Consider the following 24,905-nt stretch of genomic DNA (forward strand, 5'->3'; position numbering starts at 1 on the left):
CCTGGCCAGTAAAACTTTGCACATTCAGTTTTAGTTTTGTTGCATCATCATTAGGTATCTCAGGCCCACTGTGTGCTAACCAGTGTACCATTTTCCAGAATGCTGATTAGATGGAACTTGTATCATGATTCATGAGACTAAGAATAGACTGCAGACAGACTGATTATCAGTAAATTTGTCTGAATTAGGTGGCGGTGTCACTTGTGAACTGATTCATATACCAAAGCCTAGGACGTGGCCTCTTTTCTGTCTTACTGCTTGTTTTTAATTGAAGCTAAAAATCAACCTCTCTTTCTTTTAATGATTATAAGGTTGTGGATTCAGCAAAATATTGATTAATAATGATATAAAACAAAATATTCAATTTTATTTCTCAGTTTTTAACATGTAAAATGTTGCTTTTCAAGGAAGAATCCCCTTTTCCCGTTTAATTGCAGATAGTTTTATTTCTTTTTAATTCAAGCATGTGGTAACTGTTTGAACTTTAACGGATGTATTTTTACCTTGCAATCATTATCGTGGATAATATCAACATTACAGGTGTGCAAGAATATTTTCTAATGATTACACATTGCAAGTACTCATAATTTCAGCGTGACCTTAATCCAGAGGTATCCAACTCCGGTCCTCGAGAGCTAGGGCGAATGTTTGGTCTCAACTTTGGTAGGGATGATATTACAGTAATGCACATAATGCAAACAATGATCCAAATAAGGGACAGCTAGCTTGACTTCGTTGTTCCTTGTGGAGGCTGGCCTGACCGCAGTAGTTTTGCAGGTTGGCAAGTTGAATTATGCTAACTCTGATATAGGTCAGACTTTCAGTAACAAAATAAGTGGTGTTTCCCCCACTTCCACAATATTTACATTTTTTATATGACATACAATGGCTGCTGGCCGGAAAAAAAAAAAAAAAAAAAAAAACTTCTAAAACTTCTGTGAGTGTGTGTGTATGTCTTTATGGCGGGACGGAGGGTGGGGGGGTGCTTCAACTCATCAACCAACCAAACGTTCATTTGACGGGGGAGGGGGGATGGACTGGCATATTCAGCAAGTGAAAAGGGATAAATGTAAGTCTGAATATAATGAAAATAATTCACTTAATAATGGTAGGGTCTATTCTATCATTACACGACAATCTAAATTACCTATATAACTGAACTCAACATGACTGATAATGCAAATAAGGTTGCTTAAAAGTTGGTGGGGACAATTTGAGCATCCTAAAAGCTGAGCTTGCTGATGATCATTTGATTTAGAGACATGGAAAACAAGCTGGATAGGGGCTCTCCATGACCAGAGTTGGATACCCCTGCCTTACTCTCTGGTGGTTTCCTACTTGTTTACATTTTATTGTGTAGTTTTTGTCATTGGGTTGGTTGCTACCATATAGAAAATTTCATCTACTATACCATGTTATGAGAACATTACATAAATGTGAATATGTTTTGCATGTAATTAAATCATTCAATACATACATTGTGTTGACCTTGTTAACAAACAGATTTGATTACACAGACTCAAATATCTCCCATCAGTAATATGCATAATGCTTGTAGTGTATAAATATACTGCATGCAAGACACTGCTATAACTCGTTTCAGTGGAAAGCCAAAAGAATAAAGATGACTTGTACCTCAAGTATGGCAAATACAGTTATTTTCTCATTTAACACCATTGATTTTATCTATGTAATATCCTTTGTTTTTCTGAAATATCAACTATAAGCTTTCTAATACAAGATTGTAATATTGAAGAACATCTTAGTGTTTATTATTACTTTATCATAAAAACTGCCTATATCTATCTGGGGGCAAAAATTGCCATGCAGTAATTTACTTTGTCTTACATTTGCACGTGCTTACTAGTATCCATCTAAATAATGAAATAGGTCAGATAAAACAGCAGTCAATATTTGTATTATTTCATATGGATAAAAATGTAATCATTTACATCGACAAAATTCCAGTGTTGTGTCTTTTTTTTCTTCAAATTTACCACGTTTTTATCGTATTGTTTTTCTTAACAGAATATAATGAGTATTATGTTTCAGCTAATCCCTCTTGAACGAGCTCTATTCTGGTTTGTGAGTGTGTTTTGCGGCTTCTGCCGGAAACAATTAGGATCTTAAGTGGGTTGAGTATTTTATTAATTATTGATAATAGTCAAAATATTTATTACGGTCCAGCATGCTTCTTACTGCATGTGACAGCTAATCCCTCAGTCCAGTAAATATAAGAATGGTGACTAATTATTGATTGTTTCAAGTCCCATCTCACACAGAGGAGTGATATACTAGTTGCCCCAGGAGCTGAGCCTATGACTTTACGTATTATTTAGTACTTGCAAACATAACATTGAAAATGTGACCCCAACCCCCTTACAGGATGTAAACTACATACTCCGGATTCTGCTGACAAGCTTGGGAGCAACGTGCCAACTATCCCGGTTGAACCGCATTACAGTGAAAGGAAGAAACTCCTAAGTGAAAGCACGCCGACTTGGATCTTGCCTCGAGTATAAAAGGAGGAGTGCAGTAAAATAACAAAGAAATCTGAGAATGCAACCCATAAGAGCTCTAATTCTATTTGCCAAAGATGGGAAGACGATTCCATTAGATTAGGTTGTGGTGAGTTCCTCTGAACCTTCCTCCCTTATGGCCAAGTGACACATGCACTCCCTCTCAACCGCTTAATTGCAGTTTAAATTGAACCACTCCCTCCAAAAAGGCATAACTAGGCCCTTGTCCAGTTTGAATTCTGAAGTAGATAATTATTGTGAATTGGTACCACGTTGCACAGGCAGTTCACACTAATTGGGTGACAAATTGAAACAAGAAATAAAAAAGTTCTTTAGCAAGGGCCTGCATCATTGAGTATGACTCAAGTACGACTTGATCAATAACAGCTCATAGAAACCACAATGGAGATGGCCATTAGAATGCTACTGCAGTTCAACTGAGCCGTGCATATTCCACAGTCTTTCCTCTAAAAGCTTTTCAGAAGCATTATTTTGTAAGTGCAGCAGCACATGCAATATTTATGGCTTTTTGCGATGTACAAACACCTCACTCATGTAACTACCCTCTACATGGTTAATGCTAATTTTCTTCTATGTTTGACAATGTCTACGTCACTTGAATGGCTCGCGACAATATCTGATCATATCTGTAAAACTACATTGTTCGCTACACGACACAGACAGCTGCCTCAGCTTGACAGCAATGTGATTTGCGCTTCCATTGATGTGTGCTGCAGAGAGTTAACGATTATGTGCCACAGTTAGTGGCTAAATAATATCTGACACGGCCTGGAAAGGTCTCTCCTGGAACAGTTGTACCCGTGCAGGACACATGCTGCTCCCGCTATTGAATTAAAACTGTAAACGTCACCAGTTCAAACTTATCAGTCAATGCGCGCCGTTACATAATGATGGAGCAACAATTACGCCGGATGGAAATTTAAATTCCACGGTAAAAAATGCATAATGCTGTGACAGACACCAGGGGAGACTAGGCATGTACTTATAGGGTGAACATATTTTGATTTCCAAAAAAAGAGGACACTCGGCCCGGCCCGGCCTCGAGATATTTGAATTTTACTTGTATTTCACTCAAACGTCTCTATATCACTTTGACATATTTAACATGTAGCTCCTCCATCTGGATAGAAAAAAATCAGTTATATTAAAAAAAAAAAAACAAGCCGTATAATATATAACCAAAGCACAATTCAGAGGTTACTCAACATGCTTTATTCTTCCTAAAAAATAAACAGTTAAAAGGCAAAAAAAATTAAAATAAATGAAGATAAAAAAAAAATAATAATATAATACAGACCTATGGAAATGTAGTCCTATCAACAATACACACACACAGCAGGCTATGTGCCAACTAAACATTTTTATAAATTACTATCACGACAACTGTCGTTGACAAATTGTTATTCCCATTCAATTTTTATTCTCATTTAATGAACTAAATTGCATGCAAACAATAACCGGAATAAGCTGACAAACTATTCAACCAGCACGTTTCCAAACACAGCAGTTCAAAATTACATTTCCCAGAATGCCTAGCACGGCTTAGCTCACTGATAGCTACCCTATTAGCGAGCACCGGTAGCCGAGGCAAAATCAAACATTGCTATAAAAGTTTACAATCATCGGCAGCGCAAAGATGCATCATCATACGGGACTTTACATATCACGCCAGTACAAAGCTCTGACAGAAGTCAACAATTGCCAAAAAGTAAGTTTAGCAAGTGTACCTGTAGCCTGTGAGCTCCTGTCGTGACGAAGGTTTGTTTTGTGAATGAGAATTGACAGTTAACGCCATGATAAACCGAGTCTGTGACTGCGCAAGCATGCGCAAATTCGTATCCATAGTAGAATAAAGGTACTTTCGACTTACTCTTTTGGGTACATAAGCATTTGATTATATACATATTGATCATGAAAAAACTTAACTACTGGGCAGGCTCTCTGGGAACACTTTATGGGCAGCACAGTACCGTAGTATTCTGTGCAAAGTGGCCCCGTTAAAATGAATGAAAACCTTACATTTTCATGAATTCATAAAACTCGGCCGGACGCCACGGACAGAACGTGAAAAGTGGACGCGTCAAGGGCAAAACAGGACATCACCCTAATGTACTACATAACTCAATACAGTTGAGCCAATATCAACATTTAATAATGAAATGTGTTTTTGAAACCATGAAGGAATTAATATAGCTGTTAAAAATAGTCTTGTTCACATTAAGAACTGGGTAACGCTTTACAATAAGGGTCCTTTAAATAACATTAGTTAATGCATTTTTAGACAATAACTAATGTTTAAGTAACATTATAATAAGTCACATAATCCCTTATCTAAGATTAATTAATATATGAATTAATTTAAGTTAGTTGTGTGTACACCTATTACCTATTACAATCTATTACCTATTGGTAATTGCCGAAGTGCATTTTTGCATATAACAGTTAAAGTTAAGATGTCACCTTGAATAATGTTTATTTGTTTTCAATATATTATGTACAAATCTCTGGTTGTGATTGCTTCAACTTCCCTTATTTGAACTGTTATTGTCTCAGTTTATCTGCTACCCAAGGGTTACATGTGGTCCACTTTACAATAAGGGTCCAAACAGTATTCAGTAGTAGCTAACTATGGTTAATTAATACTTATGAGTCACCTGTACGCATATTTTAAGATCAATATTAGTAACTAACGTCAAATAATACCGTACTGCAAGTCAGGTTAGCAACACCAAATGACTCACAGAGCAACATTTCCCAATTTTGAAGAATATATTTACTTAGTCATACCAGTTCACATTAATAACTGTGTATTAATTTACAAATGTATTTGTCAATTGATGTTAGGTATTGCATCATATTAATTTTTTCAATAGTACTAAACCATTACTTTAGTTACAGTCTGATTATGCATTACTAATGGTCATAAATATGTTCATTTAAATAATGGATTATATGAATTATTACGTTACTTAATGCATTTTTTAGACAATAACTAATGTTTAACTAATGTTAATTAAGGGACCCTTATCGTAAAGTGTTACCAAGAACTGAATAACATTTAAAGGTAGGCTAACATTTAGCTTTTTACATTGTAAAGCAAGATAAGTGAGCGAAAATAGTTTCATCTTGTACATTTTGGTAGTGTCTTGTAAAGCAAGATAAGTGAGCGAAATAGTTTCATCTTGTACATTTTGATAGTGTCACATTGTGAAAGACATTGTGAAAATGATTTTGAACTATACGGGCAACTAATGCCATGGTTAGAACTTTCACTAGTATTTTTATTGTTCAGTTATAGCTAGAGCTATGGCACGCCTCTCTGCTAAGAAATCTTGCATATGTTGGTTCCTTGTTTCAGCAAGACCAGTACCGAACATACCAATTCCAGCAAAGTTCTGCTGGATTTTGTTGTTTTGGTACTGATTTTGCTAGTCAAAGAAACAGCATTTGTTTGATTTTTTTTAATTTTTTTTTAAGGCTGCTACTGAACTGAACTGAACTCAGTTTCAAATTTAGGGTTTTTATTTGACTATTATGAATTCAGGAACACTACACTACCACTCAGCCCACTTACATCTGTACATGTTCGAGTAGTAGACAGATAGAACTTACTTCAAACATTGATCCAAAGATTGAAACATGATGTTCATCCCAAATTGAACAAGCTACTCAACAAATACTGCAAAGTAAGTTTAAGTCACAAAAACTGGGACTCAAATTCCTATGGCCTTAACGCAGCACACGCTTTGTCCAAGATGTCAATTCTAATTTTTGAAAAATTGGGATGAGTAGCAAGCACCTGTAGATGGAAAGAAAACACATGAAAATGTGACGTGCGTGTGCACACAGACAATGATTTGAACTTTATCTCACCTTATGGCACACATCTATGGCATCAAAATTCTGTTTTGCTTTTAAATAGTTCAAGGCAAGTTTGTATCCTGTAACAACACCTTATATTATGACTTTATATACAGTATTTTTGCATAGAGTTGAACTTATTATCAACATACCAACAGTTGGGTTGAATTGATTTCCGTACTTCCAAGCCAGTTTATAGTTGAATGCTGCATCACAGAATGCTTGCTCATTTTCCATAATGAAACCCCGATACTCATAAGCCTTACAGCATGACTGCAATGAAAATGTGCAATTAAAATTATCATATTGTTGCATGTCCAAAGCATTGCATCATACTGTATTTAACATTGAAATCAGCTTAGTTCATGCAGTATTTGGGCAAACTTAGCTACCACAGTTTAATGTACACGGTTCAGACTCTGTTCAATGAAAATACATGGTAGTTTTATTGTCCCTTATCCATAGATTTCAAAAATCTAGTTTAGGATTGTAGGTTATGAAGTATATGCCTGATCTTATTAGTAGACCTTGTTATGGTTGAGGCATCTCTTGAGGAGGTCATCTGCCAAGTCATACTTCCCCGAATGAATGTAAATGTTCGCCAGGAGGAGCCAACTCTTTTCAAACTCCTCTGCATCAACAATATTCCATATCATCTTTGTTATGTGTTTTAGTTGGTTTCTAGCTTGAGGCATTTGTTTCAACATCATTGAAGCTGTTGCGATGCCTAGTAGTGCTGGTACGCGTCCTTTCTAAATTCAAACACAACTTCCTGGTTACATGAGATCAAGACGGTAACACCGCATTTGCCAAAAACAATGAATAATCAGGCATGAAAATAAGACAGGGTTTAAAAAGGTGAGAAGGGTGTGGAGGAAATATGTTCCGGTACACTGTACAACCCAACAAAATATTGAACTCTGTCGACCCACACTGCGTTTCAGTGATGTGCAGGATCACAGTGTGTGCCATCTTAGTCACCCCACAATTCGATTCGATTACGATTCAGGGTGCTACGATTCCATTATTGAACGATGATCACGATCATCACGATTATCGATGCTTGCATCATACATTACTAATAAAGTAGCCAAACAAATTTATGTCCATTATTTATTTAAAATATCCTAATGATTCAACAGGAACGATGGAAACATGCCTATACAACAAAAGGCTGCCTTTAAACTGCTTATTGTTTTATTTTTTTACACGAAAGTGCAAAAACATTAACCATTTTAAAGGCAGTACAGTACTTATTTCTCAAAATGCCTATACAACACACAGCTGATCTTGAGATGCTCTTTTTCACATGGTGCAAAACATTAGCTGTTTCAAACAGCAGTACTTATTTCTCTCAACAATAAAATAAAATTTACACTAGTGGAATGAATTCCACATTTTCTGGAAACATACAAAGTGTCTTTTAACCAAAATACTTTGTTTTCACAGATTTCTGTACTATTTCGCATGTTAGTAGTGTTACGGCTGTACTATTTCTTGGGTTTACACGTTCTGCATCTGGAATAACTTTTGTACACCACCAAACAACGCACAACTTGACATTGAAATACATTTTAGCGAAGTCGCTAATTAGCATACCGCTCGGCGCTAACTAGTAAAATCACAACAATAAAGGCTTAACAGTACAAGAGGGTTCGTGTACTCACCTCTTGTAGACGCACACGATACTTAGCAACACACTAGGGACATTTTCCAATTAACACGACTTGAACCTACTGCTGGACAACTGAAGGGCAAGAAGCGACGAACTATCCCTCTTCCACTCTCGCTCTAAAAAATAACTTGTGCACAGAAGCGCGACCGCTGTGTTCCTGGCGGTCTAATACACAAATTTATTTCCAAGTCTTTTGAAAAGGAGCAAATCTCTCGCTCAGTAACCAGCTGCATCTATCATAAGCTTCTGCGTCCGTGCGTCTGTTAAAGGTGTCCGGGCGGTAGACGTGTCTTGAATTTCACTAGCCACTAGCGGCTGTCATAAGATTTTTAGGGAAAATCAACGTTTTTGAACATTTATGAATCGTAATCGAATTGTCACGCATCGAATTGCGATGCATCTCATAATTATAATAATAGAAAAAAATAATCTCCCGACCCCGCCTAAACATTTTCTCCTCGGATCCACATAATTTACATAGGTCACCCTTTTTTGACTTCAAAACGGCGATTTTCGCCGAAAGGTGAGAGATTTTAATGCCTGACTAATTCAACTATTTTCAGTTTGCTTACTACATTCGTTGCGAGTTCTGTGAAAACAGAATGGGCTTTTTTTATATTGACTTCCTGTTTAGTGGCCAGTAAGCAGTAGTTCTCCAGTATGTGAAGCTTTAAATGTCCTTCAGGTGTTTCTGGCTTTATCTCCTTCAAGAGCTGATGAGCTGTTGTCACAGAAATCCTCTCCATCTCCTGCTTCTCTGTAGTGCTGCTGATGAAAGAAGAGGACAAGAGAAAGCATATTGTCCAGCCTATGTTCATTCTGCTAATGTTTTACCAATCTTACCCAAATCTAAGATCTAGGTTAGATATTTCCACTCCCATAATGTCATTGTTGAAATTAAGGTAGATTTCAATCATTTTATGAACAGCATTTTGACCCAACTTTGTGTCTTTTCTAGCCTGGTTGAAGTGATGCAGGGCAGCATTCGGTTGTCCGGTGTACCTGAGTATCAAGCACAAATGTCACACAATACGAAAAAGAGATGTGACTGATGACCTCAAGAATCGTTTGACTCACCAAAAATAAAGTCCTTTACAGTAGTGAAACCCAGGGTCGAATGCAAGCCTGGTAGAATTGTTTTCTAACCTTTCAAAAAATCTGGGCATCTCATCTAACTTCCCTGCCTTCTTCAACAAGTCAATGAGACGTGATACGGTTGAGAAGTCATCTTAAAACAAATTCATATGCATTCAGTGAGGCCTGTTCACCACTAATAGTTTAATGTACATCTTTTCTCAGAAACAATTTTCCTGGCTTCCTTGGAAACATTTTTTTTCACCTGGATTGCACTCCAAGAGTTGCCTATAATGGAAAAGTGCTTGCTCGTCATTTTTTCTCCTGAACATAAGATTAGCCATCATCTAAAGACAAACACATGAAAGATGTTTTAACAATATTTTCCAAAAGGATAATGGCTAAACATGAGTTGAAAGATAGAACAAACCAGAGTTGCATCTTTATTAAAGTGGTCATTCCTCAAGACAACGCTGCACTGTTCCTGACATGCATCAATATCATCTAAAATGAAGAATACCTGGGCCAACTCCAGCATCACCTATAATTTTAGGGATAACTTACAGTGGTATGAAAATGTTTGGCAGCACTGACAAATTCCATTATTTTCCATTAAAAAAACAACAACTAATGGACGGAGTGACATTTTAGCATTGAAACTACATTTATTGGACTCACTGAAGTTGTTCAATATGCATCAAAACAAAATTACACAGGTGCAAAAATTTGGGCACTCTTATAGTCATTTCCTTGATTTGAATACCTGTAATTTCTTAGCACTGAATAATTGCAAACCAAAATTGGCATGTGAGCTTTCTTGAACCTCATAGAAAGATGCATGCAATCATGAAGAAGTGTATTTTAGGTGGCCAACTGCATGTTGTTTCTCTTTTAATTTCCAGCAAAGAGTGGCAACATGTGGCCTCAAAACAGCTCTAAAACGACCTGAATGAAAAGACTGTTCAAAATCATGGTTTAAAAGTAGGCTACATAAAGCTTTCACTGACAATTTAGCTGTCAGTTTCCACTGTAAGGACACAATGAGAAATGAGGGACCACAAACACAATTATTATTTAAGCCAGAAATGGCAGCCCTAGAAAAATATCAGCGATGGCAAGGCTAAGGATTGTGTCAATAGACAGAGACAACCCATATTCACCAGCATCATTTTTGCCGTAGATGGTGTGACTGTGCTTTGTGCAACAATTCAGTGCACTTTGTACAGGAGAAGCTGCATGAAATGGCGATGCATACGAAGTCTTTTCAGCACACATGCCACAACACTCGCTTGAGGCATTCAAAAGCACATATGGATAAGCCAGCTTCATTTTGAAATACGGCACTCTGGACTGATGAAAGAAAGATTGAGCTATTTGGTGATAACAAGGAGTCTTATGCATTGTGATGAAAGAACACTGAATTCGAAGAAAAGTATATGCTCCCCACAGTAAAATTTGGCGGCAAATCCATCATGCTGTAGGACAGTGGGGCCAGTCCTGGTACTGGGAACTTTTTAAAAAATGAGGGTTGCACTCAATATCAACATAATCTTGATAGTAATGTTCAGAAGACAGTCACAACATTTATGTCAGGACTAGATATTGCAACAATACGACGAGCCACAACATTGCTCAAAATCTATTGTGGTATTCATACAAAAGAGCTACTACAATGTTCAAGTAGGGCCATCCCAGTCCCCTCACCCCTGGCTTAAATTCTATTGAAAATCTGTGGGATGATCTGGAGTGGGCTATCATGCTCAGCAACTATCAGACTTGAACATGATATATTTTATAAGGAGGAAGGGTTCCGACTCTAGAAGCTGTTATTTTGGCAAAAGGAAGATCGACTGAATATAATTTCTTTTGGGGAGCCCAAATTTAGCATTTGTACAATTTTGTTTTGATGCATATTGCACATCTCATTGTATTCAAAGTGATAGGGTTTTGTCATGCCTTGAGTTAAGTTGAGTTAGGTTTGTGCCCTAGTGCAGGGGTCTCCAACCCAGTCCTCAGGCCCACTGTGGGTCCTGGTTTTTGTTCCAGCCGATCCAGCAGAGACAGTTGAACCAATGAGGCTTCTGCTAAAACAAGCCACACCTGACTGCAATCAACTGATTGCACTTGTAAAACACCAGATTGGGGGAAAAGTGTCGTCATCTTGTTTGGTAGGAATGAAATCCTTCACCCACAGTGGGCCTTTGTGGAATAGGTTGGGGACCCCTGCCCCAGTGTGTCTTGTCATGTTTATGATTATCTATTGATTTCACCTGCTGTGACCTGCTCCTTGTGTCTTGACCAATCCGCCGCCTCTCGAATCAACCACCTGTGTCTTATTGTTATTATTATTTAAGTTCCCCATGTGTTGTCTGTTCTTGTTCGGTCGTTGTCAATTCATGTGTCCATCCAAGCATCTGTCCCGTCAACGTTCTTGCCCTTGCTGTTCCTGGATCCCTCCAATTGTAAGTTTTAATACCTTTTGTCTGTTCCCCTTGGTTTTTGTACTTTGTTTTTTGTTAACTATCAATAAACATTTTTGAGTTTTACGCCACCCTGCCTCGCCTCCCGGTTTCTGTGCGTTTCGGTTCACCTCACTTCCACGACGTGACAGGTTTCACTTCTAAAATATTACTCTGTCCATCAGTATTTTTTTGCTGATCCAAATATCCACTTATATATAATTGAAAATAACAGACATTTTCAATTATGCTTAAATGTGCTGAAGTTTTTCATACCACTATGTAAAAGAACCCCAACAATCCACATTAGGGTTAATATACATATTAAAATATGCATAGGATTGTCAACCACAGGTGCCAAAGGGAAGATCACATAGGACATTTTGTTCCAGCGGTGCAGTACTGACCTTATGATCAGTCTCACAATGGCTAAGGGATTCTTTATAAAACTCGATTGCTTTGTCGTAGACCCTCTGACTGGTGTAGTGTTGAGCGATCTCAGTGCAGATCTTGGCAGCAAGTTGCTTCTGTACGTCGAAGCTGTCTGGCTGCTCCAATTGCACCCGCTTCAGCACTCTGGCCTGAACGTCCCGTGCCTGGCAACAGTGCAATTTATCACTGATAATAATGGAACTCAGAAGATATAAATGTGGCCTTCCTTTACAGCAGAGCCACAAGATGGCAGCGAATTACCTTAAAATGACAAAAAGGTATCATCGGGAGAGACCTAAACATTCTTTTGAACTTTTAATACCGTTTTATGCAGTGCTAGGTTGTTCAAAAACAGAAACAAAACCTTTTTTTCATTTTTTAAATGCATGATAAGTGCTAGCTAAATCAGGGTACGTGAAGAGGCACAACCAAGTGGCTAGGATAGTATAGAGGGAATATCTGTAACCAGTAACAAATAGAAGTGCCCAGATCCCCATAGACCCAGTCTCAAGGGTGGCTGAGACAACAAGGCCAAGGTTCTGTGGGACTTCAGCCTCCAGACTGACAAATAGCTCCAATCTAACGAACCGGACGATGATAGATGTGGCAATACCAGCTGTCGCCAACATCAGGAAGAACGAACATGGGAAGGTGGAGAAGTACCAAGGGGCCCTTGGCAAGGGCTGAAAAAGCAGATGGAGCGGTTGTGGAAGGTGAAGGCTAAAGTTGTTCCTGTGGTAGTGGGAGAGTGGCTCCCGCAGATCCCAGGAACAACATCTGAAGCCTCAGTACAGAAGAGTGCAGTTCTAGGAACAGCTAAGATACTGCGGAGCTCACTCACTGCCAAACCTCTGGTAGAGGACGCGAGCTTGAGGATGTTTTTTTTTTTTTTTTTTAAATATATAATCGTTGCTAAAACTGTTTTGTGTAAGATGGTAATGTGCATGTCATTGGCTTTGAAAATTAAATTTCTCAGTCAGTATGCATCTAGTCTAATGCAATCATGTCCATAAATGGAGTTGTTTATCACAGAAAACCGCTGACAGTTAGTTTTGCCTCAGATAATCATGGACTTTAACTGCCAACAATAATCATGGACTTTTAACTGCCAACCAGCAAGGCTCATGACCTCCTTATCTGTACAGCACATAAGCAACGCCGAGCTCTGTTCAGCGTGCATTCCTCTACACAGCTTTTGTTCTGTCATTGAATGCACCCAGAAATTTCTGAAATTAAAACTGCGCAGTAATTATCTCTTGCCTCCAGTCTTTTATTTAGCAATCCAGTCTAGCCATCTCACCTGAATTGGAAACGAACACGCGGAGGACCTGAAAGACTGCCTCCAACAGGCCCCAAAAGGCCTTGGTCGTTGAATAAAAATTTTCATAATATTAGCTTTTTTGTCAAACGTTGATTCACTTCACCTTCAGGTCCCCAGACATGTTAAAGATTCATATTCACAGTGCACACTCCCATCAACACCAATTAATGGCCAATCCCAGCCCCTTCCATTTTGTCCATGGGGCCTAAAATGGAGCTTCCATGTCTTACAATTACAGTACAGTAAACAAAAAGTAACCCATCGTCGAAAAATATTACTTACCCTTTGTAGTGATATTAAAGCCTCTTCAGCTTTGTCAACCCTATTTTGGACCTTTGCCAGCAACATCAAGCAACGACAATCATCTGAGAGTGCACCTAGTCCATTCACTTGGATAGCCAACAGAAAAGAAAAAGACATGGTGTTGAAAGCTTTTTCGTAAGGTGCTTGGGATTTCACAAGAGCATATTACATGGCAGATATCTGTCTCATGTGATGTATTGAATGTGTTGTCTTGGATGATGTAAGTACTGCTAAGTAGGCCTACCTGGCTTATGAGACAGAGCATCATGAAGAACACTCTCACAACGTTCATACTGTTTCATCTTCATCAGCAACTCGGCCAGGTCATAGCGAAGAAAGTTCTGATGTCCGGTCTTCAATGCAGCCTCATAGTAATGTAATGCCTGCATAATATTAGTTGCGTGTCAAAACTGTTTTCTCGTTGAAAGTCAATTATTATTTAAAAAAAAAAAAAAAAAAAAACATAAAAAATGAGGTACAAACTTTGTCAAAGTAATGAGTCTTGATCAGAAATTTGCCAAACTTGCTCACTAGAGCTCCATCTTCCGGTGTTTTCTCCAAAGCATGCTCATAAACCTCAATGGCTTTCTCTGGCTGATGAGAGTTCAACAGTTTTGAGATTAGTGGTTAGTGTTCTGTTGTAAATAATTTGCAAGATTTTTTTTTTTCTTGTTTACAATACAATGGATATTGATCATGACTGATTTAATATGCTTACTCAGAAAAATCTGTAGAATTGATTTTCAGGTGTAAATTATATTGAGTTGATCCGTGATGATTTGGGTGTTGTTTTAACACTAGCAGTGTTAAGATCGCTCTCAGACTGGTCTACAGTAAATTTAGGGAGTTGAACACAAACACCCCTCACAGAGATAAATGCACTTCTAACAGAGTTAGAGCCACACCCAGTAAGTGCATGTGTCAGAAAACAGCTGTTAGGAACTTAGGAGCTCTGCGCCCTGAGCCCTGCTCCTCCTCTTTCCAGTGTGTGGGGGTGTCAACATTCTTTTTTTTTTTCTTTACTTGTACTGTTCAGCTTCTTAGACACGGAGGATGGGAATCTAAGGCCATGTCTACATGTAGCGGGGTATTTGGAAAAAAATATTTTTTTCTACAGTTTGGCCTATCATCCACACGCACAAGCACATTTAAACGAGGGTTCTAAAAAAACTGTTCCCAGAGTGAAGATGTGCGAATTCTGCATTTGTGGCGCCATCATGCTGACACTGATAAGCAAAGATTTAACTGTGGAAACGTCACTGACTGCGACAAGCTTTGTCCATATGTTACACATAAGACCAATGTTTACATTTGGAGTAAATTAGACAGGTGCTTTTTTTCTTCCATTTATTTACAAACTCTTGTGGTGCTTCATATTGAAGAACACATGCGAAGGATGGGGTATTATGGACAATTATTTTTCGCCCATTGTTACGGCCTGAACAGTTTTAATATGTCACATGGGAGTTTGATATACAGTACTCCCATTGTGGTTGCTCATTATGTTTTATTCATTAGGAGAAAGCAGCGAACGGAAAGGGGTTTAGAGGAGACAGAAAGAAAAGAAGCAGACAGAAGAGGAAAGGGACAAACAACAAAAAGTACATTATTAAACGCTTATGCTACCTATGAACATAGTGGTGCTATCATAATCTAATTATATTTACCTTTGGACATCATGTGGAGGGGCCAAGTAAACGTTAAGGAAGAGGCAGGAAGGTAAGTCGAAAAGAAACTTCATTGGGGGGGTGGGGCGTACACAATTCCGGTAATGTGAGGTGGGGAACCCAGTATGTGTGTCAACTAGGGCTGCAGCTATCGATTATTTAAGTAGTCAATTAATCAATGAACTAGTTAGTTCGAATAATCGAGTAATCGGATAAGGAACATGAAAAATTAAAATACCTGAGTTGAGCCTTAAACGGTATAAAAACTAAATAAGGATCTATGTACAACAAAAGAACAATGACTAACTTAGATAGCAAAAGTCCGCTAGCTAAAATGCTTTAAACGCTAATGTTTTTTTTTTTCTTTTTTTTTTTTTGCTTTTACAATGCTCTTAACAAATGGTTCGAACACATATTCCCACAAAAAAAAAAAAAAACCAAAAAAACTTGGCTTATGTTAGTCTTAACATGGAGCACCTGGATTCAACCATTTGAAACGAGGCAGACTAGAGGGCAATGTATCCACCCAAATCAATAAAACTATATTCAAACACTTTCAAAATAAACTATTACAACGCCACTTTCAATTAAACGAAAACTCGAAGCAGTAAAATTTAATTTGAATCTTTTTTTCAGATCGAATACTCGAGTTAATCGATTAATCGTTGCAGCACTTGTGTCAACATTCTGATTACAGGATTGGACAGATGAGTGAACCTGGGTCCAGGTGCACATAATCATTATCCACGGCATAATTAAACAGTTCCTTGGCCTCACTAACAGATCAACGACTCAACTCCACGAGTTTTTGAATCCAGCCTTACCCATATTCTAGTATCCACAGTTCTCTATCAAACTCAATTTGCTTTTTGTTTCCCAGATAAAGTATAACCGCCGCCTGCCTGCTCCCTCTGGCGCATATTGCCAACCCCTCAAAACCTTCAATAAACATTGGTTAGAACGGCATTTGCGTCCCCCGCTCCTCCAGAACCCACAACACAATGAATCTTTAAAATTGTCAGAAAATAACACAAGCATTAAAAATACACTTTCATGCGTCATAAAAACACACCACAAATGTTAAAATAAAACACTCAGAATGAAAATCAGTATCTCAATTTTAGTGGTAAAAGTATAATGTGTTATTAATCAACACTGACGGTGTCAGAATTTAATGCTATTAATGAGTTAAAATATGAACTTTCCAAGTGTAACGTCAAAATCTATGAGCATTATATAAACTCAGAAAAATGAGTTAAATTACCACCTGTGATTTGCTGTACATCTTGTAGTGAAGTACATGTCTTTTTTTCACATATAAACAGGTGTACATGCAAATCGTCACCGCAATACTGTATTTAGTAGTTTACACAGAACAATTGTGTTTGCTACCTACCTCTAAAATGTGCATGTAAGCTTCTCCAAGTAAGACGTATGTGTGAGGACTGGGTATCTTGTCAACTATTTCCCTGGAGAACAGAACGATAAATTTCATTGTTCCGTATTTTTGTAGGTATTATTTTTCTCTTGTAATTAATTAGTTCTAGAGGCATATAGGTAACAAATTACAATAACGTACGTTCAAGAAATTTGTGTAGTCAACTTTTACATACACCTTACCTGTAACAGCTTACATACAGACGCTTATCTTTTTTGTGATTCAGGAAAATATCTGCCATTTTCTCCTTAGCTTGAATGTAGTAGAGCTGCTCAGGTGTAATGTTTCTCAGCATATTCAGTGCCAACTCTGTGTCACCTTGTGACAACGCTAGATCTACATTTGCAATAGTGACTCGGAGCTCTTCAGGAGTACCAGAGAATTTATTGATTGCATCCTGCATTACACTGGCTGCTTCTTGCTGCAATTGAAACACATATGTCTGAGTATATATTGTAACTACCGTATTTTTCGGACTATAAGTCGCAGTTTTTTTCATATTTTGGCTGGGGGTGCGACTTATACTCAGGAGCGACTTATGTGTGGAATTATTAACACATTATGATATAATTTCACACGTTATTTTGGTGTTTTGCAGTGACACTGATGGTTTTGTAAAGTTGTTAGCATGTTCTTATGCTATAGTTATCTAAATATCTCTTTATAGCTATGGCCACGTTCGCGTTCTGCCTTTGGCAGTATGTTCAATTGTATTAATGACTTTTTTATTTATCTTGAAATGGATGCATTTAGTTTGTGGCGCTTTCACGCCCAAGTGAGGGCGCACTCGCACTTGTTTACGTGAAGAAGAGTGCTCACACGCCAGAAGAAGACGGACAGCTACGTAGCTCTGAGTGAGTAAGTGAGTGAGTGGGCGAGTTAGCGAGAGAGAATAGACGGCTGCGAACCTACTTTCATTGTTTATGCTTTTAAATCATCTCTATAGAGGCAACGCCTGCGTGTATCATCTTTTCTGTTGTTGTTGTGTGTTTTCCACCCGCGATCGGACACTTAGAGCCAGCAAATAAAATTGAATTGAATTGAATTGTGTGGTTGTTTGAACGATGTGCTAATGATAGCGAACGCATGCTAACCTGTTACTTATTACTAATCGTACCTAATTATCATTTATTTACGTTGATGCGAACCTGTTTTCTACCGAGGACCAAATTGATTCAGCAAATTATACGGACGTCCAGCATTGTCTTTTGGGAGTTCGCTGTAAAGCCAGGACCGAGCCGTAACGTAGGACAGTATATTCACATTTCGTTGTTCATACACTGTACGCTGTACATTTATTTAGCATGTTGTTCTCTATTGTATTTTTATATTAAATTGCCTTTCAAGATGACATGTCTGTTCTACGTGTTGGATTTTATCAGGTAAATTTCCGCCCAAAATTCGACTTATACTCAGTTGCGACTTGTATATGTTTTTTTTCTCTTCGTTGGGCATTTTATGGCTGGATCGACTTATACTCAGGAGTGACTTGTAGTCCGAAAAATACGGTAACTGAAAATAATATTACCCATGAGTGATCAAATTCAGATCGTTGAAGAGACTGGACCTGTTTATCACTGAGCCGCAAAGCCTCAGCTAATTCCAAGAAGACACAGACACAATCTGCAGAACTCAGTACGATTTTGTTTTTGGACATGGTTAAGGATTCAGCCTTGTAGACACCTGGAAGATTCATTGCCAATTGCAAAATCTGAATGGCTTCTGTCAGCTCACCCATTTTCTTCTTAGCTTGAGCCTTGATCAGGAGGTACAATGGATGCTCTCTAATCTGGAATGCATGTGTGAATTTAATAGAGTATTAAAACACACAGAAACAGAACCGTGACCCCTACATTCTATTGACGCTCTTACCTCAAAGTTATGGCTGAGGCAGAGTTCAAGCGACTGGAAACACAAAGTGAAATTACCCCGCAACAAGTGGATCTGTGCCATGAGCAGATGAGCATCTGTATGCGAAGGACATTGTTCCAAGCAGTGTTGTAGACTGTTCTGAGCAGCATCCACATTACCTGAAAGAATGCGGACATACAGTTGCCACTAATGATCAGTTAAAGAAAGCAAGCACATTTAAAATGCATTGCCTACCAGACTGATATCTGACTTTGGCTTGCAAGAAGACCCCTTGAAGGAGACCTGGAACAACCCTGACAACTGTATCCAACAAGGAAGCACAGTGCCTGAGCTGTGGGGCAAAAGACTGGCCCTGACCTGAAGGCTGGACCAAAAACAGTCAAATTGTTTTCGAAATATGCCATTAATGTAGAAACATAAGCATTGAGATGTACCTTAGAAGGACACAGAGCAAGATACTCCTTGACAATCTGTAAGAGGAAGTCAGGGTTCATCTTCTGAAAGTACCCCACAGTTAAAGGCAGACCTTGGAGAGTGGAAAAGTGGGTTTCTACTGCATCTTTTAGAAGCTTGGTTATCTCTTCTTGGGGACGGCGCTTTTTAATTGCTACCAGCGCAAGCAAGTACAGGATTTCCTAATAAGGTAAAAATAATGATTGAGAAACAAAAATTGAACACCAGGAAATTACAATCTCCCACTAAAAACAAACACATAGTGCAGGAAATATGCAAAAGCTACGTAACACAAGTATGGAAAATATACAAACTCTACCCCTGATTTTCCAGTGGTCTGTTGAACCTCCGTCAAAAATTCCAAATCTTTCTCAGCTTCCTCAACGCAACCCTCAATCAGTTGGCACCAAATTATACCTTTAAAATCAAAATAATACACGCTAACCTTTATAAAGGCACCCATTCACAGTTGTGTACTTTGCAACTTGCCAGTGAGTGCAGTGAGGCTCATCTCATCCAATGTCATGGCTGTCTTGTACCACTTCACAGCCTCCTTGATTTTCCCCTGAAGAAGCATGAGATAGCCCAACTCTGCCGCGAAATCTGAGCTTCCTTGCATCTCGCTGAATGCTTTTTCCACTATTTTGAACACCTGCTCAAGCACCATCTCATTTCGTCCACACTAGGAAGAATGCATACAGCAAATAGTAACATTCTACACAAGACAAACTAGAGCTGGGCGATATACCGAAAATTTATCGTTACCGAAATTCTTCACGATAACCGACGTAATTTTGACCATATCGGTAAATTCGATAATTTTAATAAAACAAGAAAATATAGTCTTTTTATCCCGCTTTGACTCTGTTGTTCGGCTATGTTCACTCCCCTTTAAGAAAGCAGTCAGTGTGCTTACGTAGGAAGTCACATGGTTATCAGGAATTCAAACAAACAGAGGTAGGCTAATGCTAGTGGCTATCACTACAAGCAAACGTGATGGAGTCGGGCTTAAGGGAGCTTCGCCAAACTTTCACCCGACATTAAGTAGAGTCTTGGCGGCCTCCAAACCGGCTTTCGCCCGCTTTCCTCCCTGGTTCTCACGATTTCAGGAGAGGGTGCGTTCACTGCTTTCTACTGGAAGCCAGGCCACAGGCTAACGCTAGCTACAAATAAATGTGATGGAGTCAGATAGCGGCTCTAACCTTGTCAAAACGGCTGAACTTAATGAGTGGATTGATTGGACACGGACTGCATCTAGCAATTAGTGTTACGCTTTATTTTGTATCTGTGATTTCCTTGATATCCCTTTTATGATCGTAAAGCATTCATAATCAATTATAATCCAACAGTGAAGCCTATAATATGACCATTTAATGGCCACAGCTATTCTTTTGTTTGTGCTTGCTTTATTCTTTGCAAAATCTTAAATGTTTCATTGGCAAAAGAGCAATATAGCTTTAATGTGTGTATGTGTCTGTGTGGGGGGTGCATATGTACGTGCATGTATTAAAAATGCTTTGGGAAAAAAAAAAACTAAAACCTTGACGTAAACACTTGTGTTGAGTAATTAAGTCACAGCAACCATTACAAATAAGTTGTCTGTTTGAAGTGTACTGTTTCAAACTGTAAGTCATTTTTGTTATAATGACATGTTTGCACAGTCGCATTAATTTTTATAATGTTGTAAATTGTTCAAGTCATACAAGCTGTTATAAATGGTCATACTTGAATTGTTATTGTTTACAATATTTTTTTATATATTACAAGTTTAGATTGCATGTACAATTGTTAAATATGTTAAATTGAAAGCTGGTAATTAAATCAACGAGAAACAATTTACAGTTTACAATTTATCGTCATTTATCGTTATCGAGGTAAATCTGCTCAATTTATCGTGATACATACTTAAGGCCGTATCGCCCAGCCCTAAGACAAACCTGACAAAATCCTTCGGATACAAGCAGATACAAATTTGTCTTACGACTCGACTGAATGCCAGAGACATCCTGTAAGCGAGTTCAGGGTTGTGTGGTTCTTGCACCTCCAGACTTTTAATGAGGTTGGTGAGATGTGTAATTGACTGCCAAGCCAGACATAAACAATTAACTTAGCTTATTACTGGTTTACTACTCCAAAAGTCGGCCATTTTTTTCTTTAGTTGTGTACCTCAGTCATATCTCCATTTATACATAATGAATGCAGAGTTAGAAGATGTAGAGCATTCAGATTATTTGCATCCATTTGCAGAACTCTGAAATGAGAACAGTGAGATGATATATTTACACTAACTTTAACATGCTTGTGATGACAAAATTGTAAAATCTAAACCTAGGCACAAGAAAGCTTGCTACATACCTTACTGCTGCCTCCGTGGTTTGTTCCCAGTCTTGGAGATTTAAAAAAAGTGTCATCTTCTTAATAAGCGCTGGTAAGAACCCAGGGAAACTGGCAATGACCTTATTAACCACTCCTAATGCTTCTGAGTAGTTTTGGCAATTTTCAAAGTATTGTGCCTAGGACAACAAATGTAAAGTAACATACTGTACAATACTATACTGTGATATGAATGTAACATATTTAATAGCAGTAAAATTTTATTTCATATAACAAAAATATGAGTGCCAACACTTTTTCTTATGAGCTAAACTCAAACTGAGACTTTCTACAGTGTATTACAAAAGTGAGTACACCCCTCGTATTTCTGCAGATATTTAAGTATATCTTTTCATGGGACAACACTGACAAAATGACAGTTCGACAGAATGAAAAGTAGTCTGTGTGCAGCTTATATAATATAGGTAATTTCATTTTCCCCTCAAAATAACTCAAAATATAACCATTAATATCTAAACCCCTGGCAACAAAAGTGAGTGCACCGCATGGGAACTACATACATCCCTAAATGTCCAAATTGAGTACTACTTGTCATTTTCCCTCCAAAATGTCATGTGGCTCGTTAGAGGAGTGCTGTCAGCATTGCTGCAGAGATTGAAGAGGTGGGGATCAGCCTGTTAGTGTTCAGACCATACGCCATACTGTACATCAAATTGGTGTGCATGGCTGTCACCCCAAGAGGAAGCCTCTTTTGAAGGCGGCACACAAGAAAGCCCGCGAACAGTTTGCTGAAGACATGTCAACAAAGCACATGGATTACTGGAACCATGTCCTATGGTCTGATGAGACGAAGATTAGTTTGTTTGGTTCCAATGTTCTCAAGCATGTGTGGCGGCGACCAGGTGAGGAGTAAAAAGATATGTGTGTCATGCCTACAGTCAAGCATGGTGGAGGGAATGACCCCCTCACCTCTTCAATCTCTGCAGCAATGCTGACAGAAAAATAAATTAACTGCATTATATAAGCTGCACACAGACTACTTTTTATTGTGCCAAAGTGTCATTTTGTCAGTGTCGTCCCATGAAAAGATATACTTAAATATCTGCAGAAATGCGAGGGGTGTACTCACTTTTGTGATACACTGTATCTACAAGGCCTATTTTCTTGGAAGATCTGTCTAATTTAGTGTTTGTGAGCCCTTCACCTTCGGTAATCCACCATAAGGTGTTACCAGAGGTTGGTAGTAATGCGTTGCATGTACTCCGTTATATTTACTCAAGTAACTTTTTGAGAAAAATGTACTTCTAAGAGTAGTTTTACTAAGCTATACTCTTTACTTTTACTTTTTGTAAAGAAAAAAACGCTACTCTCACTCCGCTACTTTGGGTTACACAACAGCTGTTAGTTTCCTCTTTATTTTACACATCAGATTTATTTTATTTTGCCAGCAATGCCAAGAGTAGCTATGCCAAATTCACCAGTAAGATATTGGTGACAAAAATAATCACATGACTCCATTATACTTATCAGACGCAAGCTCGCCGTTCTATGTTCACGCCAGCCTGTTCAACTATATAGCATCTTTAACCACCGTAAATAAGCACCGTAAAAAAATGAAGCATTTGACATAGAGCTGCCCTCAACATGACTCGAAAGCGCGGATTTTAACCTCTCTCCCTGTTTTTATTTGGCACCGATTGACCACGGAAAACTGAAGATATGATCCTTTATAATTTCATTATAGTAATAATGAAGGAATTATTTAAACTACGAAGTATTTTCTCCACCAGAGGACACTCAGGCTCTTTGGATGAATAATGCCCCCCCTTGCAGATCATTTAGTTCAACCCATGAAATTGGGAGCGAAAACAAGAGTGTTGTAATTTTTCACAATTTATACGAGGAACGTGAAATCATAATAATATAAAAAAAATGATAATTTTTATACTATGGATGATGTTGTCAAGGATTATTTTGTGTTGTATTGTTTGTGTGTTCAAAAAAAACAGAGCTCCAAAAAAACATACAAAAAAATTTAAATAGTTTTACAGTGTTTCAGTGTTTTTCAAACTCACCTTTCCCATTAGAGCAAAAACATCTGCTCCATCTTTCAGGCCTTCATCAAATAATTTCCCAGCTTTTCTGACATAGTCATCTTTCCCACACGTCACATCTATCCATGCTTTCAGAATTATCCCCTGCAAAGAAAAAACAAAAAGTTCATACAACGCTGCATCCCCCCTCAGCAGTAGCATTGGATTACCTCTTTGGTGTTATTGGTGAGTTTGATCATTCGTTCCGTGTATTCCCTCGCTTTATCATTTCGACCCAATAGCCAAAGAAACATCCCTGCATAGTAAAGACTCTGGGGAGATGCACTTTTGCGATCCTCTCTCATTTTAGTTTCAAGCTCGCGAATAACTTCTCTATCTGCGATTACAATTATTTAAAATGTCTGATTACAATTAGTTAAATATATAACAAATGTTACAATCAACAAACTTTTTTGGCATACCTGGTGTCGTCTTTTTTTTCTCAGCGTAGATGAGTGCCATGAGAGAGCAGAGAGACACATCTGATCGATCTTTTATCGTGTCCAACTCAGCTGCAGCTTGTCGAACTTGACCTGTGATTGAAGGTTAGACTTGTTGCATAAATGCGAAAGAAAAAATCTTACATTCTATTGATTTCGTCCAACTCACCTTGCATCAAAGCGCCATATGCGCGGAAGACACTGAAGACCGGCTCATTTCGAAACTTTTTCTGTGCAGTTGCTGTGGCATTAGCAACATGATTGAAATATTTTTCATTGCAATAATGTCGAATCAAAGCCTGAAAATTAAATATGTCCGGCCGTTAGATGTGTTAGTGTAGTGTATACCTTTTTCTATATTTTACACCTATCTTTTTGTGATGTAAAAAATGAAGAAAACTGACTTATTGAACCTTTAATGCGAACAATAACCAGTACAACTAGATTCAACATTTTTTCCCCAAGGGGTGGAAATCAAACAGGGAAAATATGGGTGCACAAGTCTGCACACCCTAGCCTATAAATGGGATGAAGCCGCATTCATTTTTAAACGGACACTTTAAAACTGTTTTGTAAGTTTACAAACCAATTTAACCTATAATTAAAATCAACCAAGAAGGTATAGAATGTTCGTTATTGAACTTTAGCATAAAAAATTGCTTTACAGCGTAGTGACGGTTGTTCAAACCGATCAAAAATAATGCTCACCATTGCTGTGTCTTTATTCTCCATCTTCACTCTCAGAATGGTGTTTTTTATAGCACTCGAGTGTGAATTGGTACTCTATTTGTTTCGGCGGGTACACAATGTTATTTTGTTTAATTTACTTCAAAGTCACTTCGAAAAAGACCTACGACTCGTCAATATGCGTAGCTACTGTCTTTACATCTAAAGGAGGTAGTTTTTTTACTTAAGTTTCATCGACGCTTGTATTATCAATTTT

General features: G+C 38.1%; 1 protein-coding gene across 6 annotated transcripts; it reads right to left on the reverse strand.

Annotated features, from left to right (window-relative positions):
• Window positions 1-1,102: 1,102 nt before the first annotated feature.
• Window positions 1,103-24,876, reverse strand: LOC130926692 (tetratricopeptide repeat protein 21B-like). 6 transcript variants are annotated; one of them, XM_057851770.1, is made up of 29 exons: window positions 24,671-24,876; window positions 24,132-24,261; window positions 23,945-24,055; window positions 23,693-23,859; window positions 23,505-23,627; window positions 21,451-21,608; window positions 21,262-21,346; window positions 21,077-21,175; window positions 19,585-19,777; window positions 19,415-19,512; window positions 19,077-19,277; window positions 18,877-19,006; window positions 18,643-18,800; window positions 18,338-18,559; window positions 16,953-17,191; window positions 16,729-16,801; window positions 14,149-14,259; window positions 13,910-14,048; window positions 13,645-13,751; window positions 12,017-12,205; window positions 9,581-9,691; window positions 9,416-9,497; window positions 9,154-9,304; window positions 8,920-9,078; window positions 8,649-8,844; window positions 6,929-7,153; window positions 6,554-6,674; window positions 6,414-6,481; window positions 1,103-6,339 (listed from the first exon to the last, which is right to left on the reverse strand). In XM_057851770.1, the coding sequence occupies exons 1-29, from the start codon at window positions 24,692-24,694 to the stop codon at window positions 6,262-6,264; spliced, it is 3,948 nt and encodes a 1,315-aa protein (XP_057707753.1). In that variant the 5' UTR covers window positions 24,695-24,876; the 3' UTR covers window positions 1,103-6,261. The 6 variants fall into 6 exon arrangements, with proteins under 6 accessions (XP_057707753.1, XP_057707755.1, XP_057707752.1 ...); XM_057851772.1 differs by having other exon boundaries at window positions 8,649-8,841; window positions 9,019-9,078; window positions 18,299-18,559; XM_057851769.1 differs by having other exon boundaries at window positions 8,649-8,841; window positions 18,299-18,559.
• Between the last annotated feature and the right edge of the window lie 29 nt (window positions 24,877-24,905).

The sequence above is a fragment of the Corythoichthys intestinalis genome, chromosome 12 (assembly GCF_030265065.1).
Source record: "Corythoichthys intestinalis isolate RoL2023-P3 chromosome 12, ASM3026506v1, whole genome shotgun sequence".
Taxonomy (NCBI): Eukaryota; Metazoa; Chordata; class Actinopteri; order Syngnathiformes; family Syngnathidae; genus Corythoichthys; species Corythoichthys intestinalis.

Coding starts and splice junctions, on each gene's coding strand:
- LOC130926692 (XM_057851768.1), bottom strand. CDS start 24,694: ATGGAGAATAAAGACACAGCAATG. Junction 9,079..9,153: donor TGTAAAGGACTTTATTTTTG/GTGAGTCAAACG, acceptor CTTGATACTCAG/GTACACCGGACAACCGAATG. Junction 8,845..8,919: donor AACCTAGATCTTAGATTTGG/GTAAGATTGGTA, acceptor TTCTTTCATCAG/CAGCACTACAGAGAAGCAGG.